Source organism: Cynocephalus volans, chromosome 9 (genome assembly GCF_027409185.1).
Source record: "Cynocephalus volans isolate mCynVol1 chromosome 9, mCynVol1.pri, whole genome shotgun sequence".
NCBI lineage: Eukaryota > Metazoa > Chordata > Mammalia > Dermoptera > Cynocephalidae > Cynocephalus > Cynocephalus volans.
The window spans coordinates 52,177,348-52,189,583 of record NC_084468.1 but is presented as its reverse complement, the minus strand read 5'-3'; the positions used below and the strand labels follow the sequence as shown (position 1 = coordinate 52,189,583).

Below are 12,236 nucleotides of genomic sequence, written 5' to 3'. Positions count from 1 at the left end.
TACAGTAATGAATAATCCTATTCTAATTCAGGTAATGTTTATGATTACTACTTTTGTGGTATTTCTAACAGCTTGGAGAGAATCAGTAATGTGTGAAAGCAGACTGTTTGTTCTTTTTATAAATTCAGATTTTTTTTTTCACCTACATGATCTAATCATATCTGGATCTTTTTTCCTCCTGTCATCTGTTATTCTGTAATGCAACAACAAAATCAATCTGTTTTAAATTCATCTGAGTCCAAGAAAAAGAATAGAACATGGTAAAATGCTATTTTAATTTTGCATATTATTTTTATCTTTGCACTTAATCAAAACAATGATTCTCTAATTTAGATCACTGAATTTACCCCATTAAACTTCACATGAAACTAATGATATCAAAGGGAGGGTGTATCTGTCACTCACTATTCAATTTTGTCAAACTTCGAAAGAATAGTGATGACAGAAAATTTTACTGGGCTTACAGTCTAATTAAAAGAGACAGATTTGCACTCTGAATAGCTTTTCAACATCCTTTAACATTTTTTTTTGAATGCTGATCTAAGCTTAAGATGTTCATTAGTAACTCATTAAAGACTTAGTTACAGTCCAGTGAGTGGGTCCTGAACGTAATGATAGAATGCGTGTACAAATGCGTAGATTCATTAGAGAAACTGTCACATTTGAGGATTAAGAATATACAATGAACTCTTTGGAAAACCCTATAGAAAGTAAATGACCCCAGGATGGTGTTGTATTTTAAATTTTGCTTACTATCCAGGTCATTTGTTTTTCAGTTCTAATTCCTAAAGGTATGTTTTAATGAGCCCATTCTCCCAGGATTAAATGTGTGAAGCTTTGTGTGAGGGTCTTCCTACATATTATTTTTCTAATCCTCATACTATAACAAAGTCTGCCTAATTACCCCTTTAACAAACAAGGAAACTGTGATTTAAACTGGTTAAGGTCATATATCTTGGAAGGAATGGAACTGGCATTAGACTCTAAGACTTGAGATCTTTCTACTTCATTCAAGAGGCCCATACAAATTAGGATTTAAAGCAGTTTAGATTAGACAATATTGTTTTTGGGATTCATGTAAGCAATACTTTCTAAATATGTTGACATCATTCTCTATGGTTCTTGACAACTGCAAAATCTGTTCAGTATCAGCATTTATAAATTGTTTATTATCTTTATTTAGCTCTTTCCTAATCCTTTATTCCCAAATAGTAATATTTTCATACCAGATAAGCCCAATGGGCTGTAATATACAAGTTTGCTAGTATCCTTGCCATATAAAACCTCAGGTTCTTTGCTGACTTCCTTCTTTTTATATTTGTTCATTTGAAGATGCTATGTGAGTGATTATAGAGAATGATAATATGCAATAATATATAATATGTGGATTTGATAGAGAGACATAGAGCTATAGAATTTTGCATAACTTTCTTGAGATGAAATAAAAGAGGCATTCCACAGTTTGCAAGACATATTAGAGAAAAACAGTCTATGGAAATAAAATGAAAGACTCAATATTTATAATATAATTTGAGCAAAGATACAAAAATATATAAATAGAGGATTTCCAAAATCTGGAAGAACAGGAATTCAGACTGGGCCAAAAATAGAAACTTTTTTGGCCACCAAAGTTTAACTCAATTTATAATTTTCTTATTGAGAAGCAATTGGAAACTAACAGATGAACCCAGTGAACTATCCCTACCCTGCTGTTGTGTGTATAATTCACCTGTATATGGTCTTCCTACCAGAATAAAGTTTGAATCATTGTCAGTTACTAGTTTTTGTCATCATAATAATAACCTGAATTAATGAACTACATGTAGGAATCAAATATGTAAGTAAAAGTATAGGGGGGTAATGAGGGTAGACAAATGGTGTATGAGTCAAAACTAAATAAAATAGGTGAGATTTAAGTGGGTAAAGCCAGGCAAAATGCCTCTCAGAAAATGCAGTCTAATGATCTCTTAAATCTAAATGTCTCCTAACAGTGATATATTCTGGTCTTTTATAAAAATATTTCTATAAAGAATGCTTGTAACTCAACACATGACAAGAAGCTCAAGATCACTATGCATTAGAGAAATGCAAATCAAAATCACAGTGAGATATTACTTTGCCTCCACTAGGATGGCTAATATATAAAAGACAATAACAAGTGTTGGTGAGGATGTGGAGAAACAAAAACCCTCATATTGTCATTTGTGACATTAAACTATGCAGCCACTTCGGAAAAGTTTAGCAGTTCCTCAAAATACTAAACATAGTGACTCAGCAATTCTCTAGGTGTATACCCAAGAGAAGCAAAAACAATTCCACTCAAAACTTGTTCATGACTTTTCATAGCAGCATTATTCATAATAGCCAAAGAGTGGAAATAACGTAAATTGCATTCAGCTGACAAATACAACATGGTATATTCATACAATGCAACATTATTCTGCGATAAGAAATAATTAAGTACCAATACATGAAAGGACATGGATAACTTTTAAAAACATTACATCACATGAAGGAAGCTAATTACAAAAAATGACGTATTATATGATTCCATTTATATGAAATGCCCAGCATAAACAAATCCCCAGAGACAGAAAATAGACTAGTGGTTGCCAGGGGAGGGGGTGAGGAGGTGAAACTGAGTGTGACTGCTAACGGGTATGGGGTTTCTTTTTAGGGTACTGATAATATTCTAAAATTGATTACGGTGATAGTTGCACAATTGTGCACATACTAAAATCCATGGACCTTTACACTTTAAATGGGTGAGTTTTATGGTACAATGAAATATTATTTTAAAGCTGTGGAAAAAAACTCTTCGAAACTTTAAAAAAGGATATTAATGCATTAAAATCCATTTCTATAAACTACGTAGTATCATTTGTACATGAATGTCTTCTTCCTTAATCACAATAAGACTACATTTTTTCAGATTGTCTTATAGGTGGAGCCATGAGACTGAGTTTTATTTAATGGAACAGGAGTAGAAGTTAGCACGCACTACATCAAAGCATATTCATGAAAACCTTCCACTAGAAACTCCATAATGCTCCTAACCCCCTTCCTGTGGATTGCACTGGCAATGACCCTCAGAATGACTTTGGAAGCCTTCTGCCACTAGACAGGGTATCTGAATAACTATGAACAGTTATCTCTCTCTCTCTCTCTCTCTCTCTCACACACACACACACACACACACACACACACCCCAGACACACACACACACACACCCCAGACACACACACACACACCCCAGACACACACACACACACACCCCAGACACACACAGACCCACCCACCCACCCACCCCAGAAACACCTACCTGTCTTGGAACATTTGGTGAGCAAGAAATTATCCTCTTAAAGCCATTATTAATTTTGAAGTCTACTAAGGCTACAGCCTAGTTCATCTATCTAATATATTGTTCAAAAATGGGGATAAAGGTGGATAACTCAAATAAATCTTCTTACAGAAGTTTTATAAAATATCATTTGAAACACACACACACACAATTTATTTGAACTCTACTTGACTACTTCTTGTCCTAGATATTTGATTTTCCAAGAAGCCATTTCTATCACTTTGTAAGATAAACATAAACTACAGTGCAGTTTCAGGGACCTCATTTTTATAATTGATCAACTTGTCTAATTTTTGGATTTTAAGTACTGTATTTTTATAAGATACATTTTATGTCAGTTGGGTAAGTTTCTTTCTATTACTCCCTTTTATTTTTCTTAACTTTTTCCCTTGTTTAATATTCAAATTATATTTTAGAATAATTTTGTTGAGTTTCTACATAGAAAAGCTCATATTGGTATTTGGAATATAATTGTGTAAAAATCTATGAAAATTAATTTGGAAATATATGATAATTTTGCCACATTCAGTCTTTTCATGCAGGAACATGGTGTATCGCATGTCTTTTATAACTCCTGGTAATGTTTAAGAGTTTTCTCATAGGCTGTTACATACATTTCGTGTTATAATATTTCCTAAGTAACTCATGCATTCCTTTGCTGTTTTGACTATAATCACATACGTATATATGTGAATCATATATTTGAACTCAAAGAACTCGTTAATTCTGAGAAAAATTTTATTTCTTGAACTTTCTGAATATATCATTATATCACTGCAAATAAGAATATCTTAATATTTAAATATTTATTCTTATTTATGTTTGTTCATTGTTATAGTAGACAAAACTTGTGAAATTGTTTTAAACAAATTGCAGTGATAAAAATCAAAGTTGTATTGATCATTTATTAGCACATATTTAAGATAGCTATTCATTACCTGATAAAATAATCTTTTTTAAAAAATTTCTCAACAAATTTTATCTAGGTATACAGGGATAATATCAAAATCTATATACAATCATGTTTCTTCACAGTGCTATTTGTGTAGATAATAGAGCTATATCCTTCATTGTTGATCCATTGAAATACAGTTAAATAAATTATGGTGCCTTCAGATGACATAAAATTTTTTAAAAAAATTTTAATGAGAGCATAAAATTGCATAAGATTTAATGTTAAGCTAAAATGAAAAAAATACATTTTATTTCTAATATTCTAATTTTTAAAAAATATATGTGAACATATACATGACTGCAGAAAAATTTAACAAACATTATCACTGGATTAGGGAATTATGAGGTTTTTACTTTCTGATTTAAATTTGCGTGAGGAGAATTACTTTGACAATAAAGTAAGGTTACACTGGTCATGACTAGCAGAGAAATGTACCAGACTATGCTCTTGTACTTTTCCACTAATCTAAAACCTTGACATCAGGACATCCAAATCAACACAAACTGTAATATGTCTAGATGAAGTAAACCACAGAAAGCCTATCAAATGCCATTGTGGGCACCTATTTTTGTATGAATACCTATATCTATTACTTTTGTAAGTAAAACTAGCATATTTCTCTTGAAAATCTTTTAACTAGACTAACTTACTTGATCAAGTCTTTCACACTAGGGCCGAGCCTGTGGCGCACTTGGGAGAGTGCGGCACTGGGAGCGCTACTGCACTCCTGTCGCGGGTTTGGATCCTATATAGGGATGGCCGGTGCGCTCACTGGCTGAGCGCGGTGTGGCCGGTCACAAAAAAAAAAAAAAAATCTTTCACACTGATAAGTTTTTTTGATAGGAAGAAATTTTCAATATTTAAAGGAATTCTCCTACTATGACAAAATATTGGGGAAATATAGATTCAAATAAAACAAAAATGTAATTAAAAAAATTTAAAGTTAGTCTCAGTTAATGATTAAAAAATTGAAAAATTTAGAGAATATATTAACTATTTTTCAATAGGTTCTTATTATAAACTGTCAAGTTAAAATATATAACAATACGGGCCAGCCCCGTGGTGCACTTGGGAGAGTGCAGCGCTTGGAAGCGCAGCGGCGCTCCGCCGCGGGTTCGGATCCTATATAGGAATGGCCGGTGCGCTCGGGCTACATCACAACATCACACCGGTCACAAAAAAAAAAAAAGAAAAAAGAAAAGAAAAGAAAATATATAACAATACAATCCATATACCCTTTTATTTACATGGCAAATCAATAAAACTGTTTCCTATAGAACCTCAATTGTTTGACTGGCTATTAAGGAATCATTTCCTAATAAGAATAAAGGAAACAAATACTTGAATAATGTACTATGGCTACTTATATCAAATTATAAATGTGAAAGCACCAGTCTTATATTGAGAAAGAAAGTAAATGGCAATCCAAAGAAGAAAACAGACAATGACATACTCAAATATTTTTAAATTCATTCAACACTAAGCATAGAACAACTAGCTTGCTACAGTCATAGTCCACTCCGGGAAAAGAAATATAAAAATAAGATATATTCCAAGCCCCTCAATAGCCACAATATATAAAATCTGAACATAATGAAATGCTATTTTACTCCCAACATGTACACTTGTTATGCATCGAGTATCACTACAACAAAATTCACATATAAGAAGTTTTGCCAGTACAAAGGCAAAAGCAAACTCTTTTCCAATTGCTAACCTGCATACTGGGTATTTGGGAAGGTTTTTAAGCAAATTCTTACAAAGTAAAGCTATCAGACATGAATATTTATAGTTGACATTGTGATATTGAGATTGTGCAGTTAACTTACAAAATACATATTTTGAAATTCGGTACCAACTGGCTAATGCAGGTCGTATTGGATGTGTTAGCAATAACCTCATATATCATTACCATGACACCAATTTTTTTGTATAACATATTTGACCATAAAAATAATTATATTACTGCAGATATTACAAGTTACCTAGGCTGGCAAACTCTATAAACATTTCAAGGATAATTAATTTCTAAAAATAACAGAGTTAAGCAGAGCTTGGAAGTCAACCTGACTCTTTCACAACTAATAAAACACCTCTTCATAGAAAGAATTATATGGTAAAACGTTATGTAGTAAAATGTAATTTTGTAGTTTTTCCAGCTTCATATCTATTAGAAATTTAAAAATATGTGGCTATTATTTTAAATCATTTATACATTAAATAATATTATAACTGTAAAAATAGATTAATAATAAAGTGCAAATTATAAAAAAGAGGACTAATTATATATGCATCTAATCATTGTTTTATCCCTACTAAGAACTATTTATTATAAGTAACTTCCTAAACATAACAAAAAAGATTAGCCTATAAAGTCCATGAATGTACAAATACAGATTCAACTTTAATAACAGTAGACTTGCAGGAAAGAAAAAAAAAAATACACCATAAGGTAGTTCCAGAAAAACTTTTTTAAATCCTATTTTTTTCTGTGAATACGCTAGTAAAAATATTGTATCCCATTACTTACAGTAAGTGCCAATGATCCTCTTTGTTACCTTTCCAACAGTGACTCAGTTTATAAGTGAAGTTTAATTAAGCTGAGATGCAGTTAAAATATCTGAGCACCACAATCACCTTTTGAACTCCCAATCCATTGGGACTTGAGGTGAGGTTACCCCCCTGGAACAGACTCCTAGTCAATGTCCCACATTGGACCTGAATATTTCTTTACTGCCAATCAGAATGAGCCCCAGAAATCCATGTTATCACTGGATTATTGTTCTCCACGTTTTTTGTTCTTTTCTCTTGTTCCAAACCACATCAACAAAATGACGAAAAAGAATCCTTTATATTCATGCAACATTACAATAGGGCACAGCAAAGAACTGGCCATCCGCTTTAGCCGCTTCTCTACTTTTGCTAGATGTCACTGCATCGTAGATAAGGGTTTTATGGCTCTACAGGAAGAGGACACAGTCATGGAAAATGAAAAAGGAGAAATACAGAGGTACACAGAGACATAGAATATGGACACATAAACAGAGAACCAGAGACATTTCCTAATTTTAAAAATTGTATATATATGCAATGTTGATGTACTGATTAGTTTTGTTTCCTATATAAACATTTAGCAGACTTTCTAGGGCAATGTGGAGATTATTCCACTAGCAAAACTATTAACAAAATTAATTGTTTAGCTTATTTTTTAATTACACCCATGTAGAGTTCATACAAAAATATATCATTGACAATTATATACTACCAACTGAAAGAGTGATTTAAGCATTCCTACAAATTGGCAATAACTTTGTTTAGATATTAATAATCTTCGTAATAATTTTGTTTAGATGCTAGACTTTATAAATATCTGGTAAATCTTGAATACTGAGGTTTAAGTAGAAAAATATTTCTTTCAATTCTCAGGATGAAAATAAGAAAAATTATGCATTTTCCCTACTTAGTGCTCAAAGGTTTAGAACTATCTCAAGGTAAGGAAAGGGTATATATACATATATTATGCCATCTGTTTCTTAAAACAACCCTGTAAGGATTAAATGCCCATTCTTACAGATGAAAACTAGGCTTACAAGTTTTTCAATTACTGTAAGCTCCTTGAGGGAAGAACTAAAAATTTTTTGTTTGCTACCACATACTTAACATCTAGCACAGTTTTCTGGCTTGTAGTGGTTGATAAATAATATTTATTAACTAGTTTAGCCAAGAAACTGAGTTACAGAGCTAGTAGGTGGCAGGGCTGGATTTTTTCATCTCAGGTCTGTCGGACTTCAAAACCCAGTTTGTCTATTGTAAGAACATGGAATAGGCGGGGGATCAGTATAGATCACCTACATACATGACATAGATCAGATGAGATTCTGTGCAGAGAAGAATGATCTTGATAGGATTTGAACATCTACTGGCACTAAGACCAAAAACTCAGGAAGCCAGGAATGGGATTTTAAAACCATTCTATGTCACTTACTAGCTGTGTAACCTCAGTTAAGTTACTTTACCACTTGGTACCTCAGTGTTTTTATCATAGAAAGATAATGATGATGATAATAATAACAATAACAGTAAATCCATGTGATTGTTGTGAGGATTAACTGAACCAATACAACTGAAGTTTATGGTATGAAATCAGTAGTCATCATCATTATTTGCTCTGGAGAAAGGAACAGCCATTCAAGTCATTTCTCCGAAAAGTTAATTCCCAGTGGTCAGAGGGCAAATAAAGTTGGGCATCTCAACAACAGCAGGCAAAAAAGATGTCATCAGATCATGTTTTGGAAACAAAAAGCACTTCTATAACTCACATACATTCTAACTCAGTCATCTAAGCTTTCGAATTGTGCAGTATTCTTTTAAGCCAGGATTGATGGAGACTCTAAAAATTCCTATCCTATTATATACTTGATCAAAAGTACATTCCTCTATTTATGAGCAAGTTAGGCTCCCAAAGACTGTTCCTAAAGCCCTTCATTCACAAGTGAAAAGTGGTATCACAAAGGCAAAAAAGGTCTTCTATAGAAGGCAGACAAAATGACTTACATTTTCTCTGGTGCAAAGTTTTAAAATACCACAAAAGGTAATAAGGATAAAGTTTATAAGCTGAAAACTTCTATATTGTTTAGTCTGCTATGGTAAAAAGGAAAGGACTGCTTTAGTTTTTAGCCAAAATGTTTTATACAACAGGATAATTTTCTATGTGCCATACCACTGTATTAGGAGTTTTTAAATACTTTTCAGAGTTACTTGGGGATATTCTCTGTGTGTACATGTGAGAGTGTGTGTTTAATACAGACTACCAGGCCCCAAACCAAGAGCCATAATCTATGACTCAGCCATGTTTGGGGCCCACTGAAATACACAACAGGTGTCAGTCTTGGGAGACCAGAAATTTTAGCTCAGAAAAGGGAATCTTCCTTACAATGTCTATTTCTGCTATTTCTAACCTAACTTCCTCTAATACAGGTAATTTTAGATTGACCTTCGGAACATGCATTGTGTGTGTGTGTGTGTGTGTGTGTGTGTGTGTGTACATATATTTTTATCTTTATTATCAATATTAAATGAAACAGCACTCAAGGCAAGCTAATTCCTAGTTGTTATAATTTACTGGAATGAAAATAAACTGGAGGAACAGATTGTATAAGAAGGAAATTAACATGTTTGAGCACTTAATATTTGTCATGCTCTGTGCCGAAGTCTTTATATATGCTATTTATTTTATCCTCAAAATAACCTTATATGGGAGGTATTTTTATAACATCAAAAAAACCTAATTTGAATCACCTTTGGGTATACAGATAATTAGAAAAGCATTTGTTTAAAGTCACATAATTCTTTCACTGTCCCATATCACACAATGTTGTATGTGCCCATGTATGTGAATGCATCTGTGCCGCATAAATATATAAATTAAGGAAACATTTTTAAATTTTTGACAAATTTAAATTGCTTAAAACAGTGTGATTGTATAAGTAGGATTTTACTCATTTTTAAAAATATCTCTACCTTACAGTGATTTGTTAGAATTAAGCATGTTACATCATGAAAAAATTTAGAGGAAAACTTCAAAAGTGACAGTAGTTATTTTATCCAGTTTTTGTAATGACAGCAGAATGCAATTCATGTTGAAACTTAGGAACACAGGCCAAATTCGGAATTGCATCACTGATGAACTACAATGGGTTTCTGTAGTCAAATAAAAACCAAAAGTGAGTGAAAAGAGCCTAAAAATTCTTTTCAGCTGCTTCCTGCACTGTAATATTGAGACTGCTTAAACAGTGGCAAATAAAGCTGTGTCCCTTTTTCTCTGGTATAATTACCATCACCATGAGATAGCGACTATATTATAACTTTTTCATCTTAGTGCAAAACCAAAGATAATTAGCACAAAACTTTAAATCGTGAGAGAGGAACATACATAGAGACTTTACCAGTTTTTAGAAAGATTCAGTGAATTTTACACTAAGTTGTACAAAATATAAATCAGTCTGTCTTATGTATTAAATTACTTCATATTTTATAAAATTTGCAATGGTACATAATTTCTAAATTATCATATTTGTGCTATAAATACCACGAAATCTAAATGAATAAAGTGAGTATACAAGTTTACTATGAGTATACTAGCATGTTTCTGCAAAATAACCTTTTTCTGAAAACTGACAGCCTGTGTTCATATTGTTTTGCCGTTGCATTGTTTTGGTTTTGGGTTGGTTTGTATGCATTGAAAGGTAGATGCAGAAACAATTTCCCATTAATGAGCAGTTACAGTTCATATTCTGTGTACTAAAGATTGACAGAGTAGTAAATACTTAGAAAAAAATAACAGTTTGAGAACGGAAATATTTTTGGAGTTTGTTTTCAAATGTTCATACTTACTACATTAAATACATTTTTTAAGCATAAAAATATGTATGCCAAAAAAGTCATAATAAAGAATATAGTGATTCAGATGATGTTTCATAAATGTGTTAGAAACAAAGAATAAAATATGCAAGAGTTCTTTTTTAAGAAATGAAAGCCTTTTGGTTATATTCACATTTCAATAGGCACTTTAAGAAACCCAAGTCAAAAATCATAATTATTGCAGCTTAAACTACATATTATGGTCTTTTAATTTAACTTACTCATATTAATATATGGTAAGCAAAAGCTACAAATATCTCAGGCCAAAAAACTTTGAAGAAAATCTAATATAAATAAGACAATTTTAAGCATTACACAAAAATGTAATTAAAGATCTTACCATGAATTATTGGTGCTAAGAGCATCATGAAGATTAGTAGTTGTGATGGCCACATGGCTGTGTACTTGGGCTTGAGAGTTTCTCAAGAATGAGTGTTTCAAAAGTGTAACTAAATAAGCGTATTTCTGATTCCTCTTCTGTACTCCAAGACCAATGGTTAAAAAAAAAAAAGAAAGAAAGAAACAAAAAGTAAACTCAAAAGAAAAAAAAAAATTCTTCAAAATCAGAAAAACAATATCCCAAATCTGAAACCTGCAAAAGAAGAAAAATGAATTATCAAATGCAGGTACTCTTAATTCCTTGAAAGTTTATTCCCCGCCTAAAATATCTGTATTCATCCTCCCTTCTTCATTTTAATGAATACAAGCATCATATAAAATAAGTAATTTAAAAGACATTAGTTATAATTAAAACAATGTTTCCTTTATGTTATTCTAAAGATCTTATTTTTTAATAATAAGACTACAGATACAAACTAAATTGGAATGCAGCTCAAACATAACTAATTAATTTAACAGAGGTTTATTGGAACGCTCACTGAAATATAAAGCACTGGGCTCGGAACATGGCTGAGAATATTGAATAAAACATGCAACCTGTTCTCCAGGATCGTACAATTTAAGATGAGGACTCTTGCTGAAAGGTGTTAAATGTGTATGTAAGACATTAAAAACTTTAAGCACGGAAAAGTCATTTTACTGAACCAAACTGCAAACTGGTACAGTAAAGCAAATGAAGCAGAACAATGTTTCTCACCACTTACACTGTAGTAGAGAAAACAGTAAATGAAGTCACAAGGTAAAGATTAATTAATCTGGTTTTTTTGAGTACTCATCTAGCACGATGTCTGGCATATGATATACAAGTTTTCTAATTTAATATAATCTAATTCTCCATATATATTTATAAAGCAGGCACTATTGTCCCACATTTTCTGAAGAGAAAAATAAGACATGTTACACTGCTAGAATTTCAAACCAAATGTTTGATTTCCACGTTAGTGCCCTTTCCTCTCTATGGTAGAAATGAACCCCAAAAATGTATGAGTAATTAGGAACATTAACTGTGCAAACAAAGGGGTCAGAGTAGGAAGTTTCCAAAGAAGACTCAGAACTCACATAAATCTGTCATTTGACTGTGAAGGGTGGAAAACGTGAAAC

The 12,236-nt window shown here is 32.1% G+C and overlaps 1 protein-coding gene across 8 annotated transcripts in view; it reads right to left on the bottom strand.

The window, feature by feature from the left end:
* ADGRL3 (adhesion G protein-coupled receptor L3) overlaps positions 1–11,131 on the bottom strand; it is a 491,846-nt gene extending 480,715 nt beyond the window's left edge. For all 8 annotated transcript variants that reach the window (XM_063108120.1, XM_063108118.1, XM_063108117.1 and 5 more), the window contains exon 1: positions 11,077–11,131. In XM_063108120.1, the coding sequence (XP_062964190.1) occupies positions 11,077–11,131 (55 nt within the window). The remainder of the gene's footprint in view (positions 1–11,076) is intronic.
* Between the last annotated feature and the right edge of the window lie 1,105 nt (positions 11,132–12,236).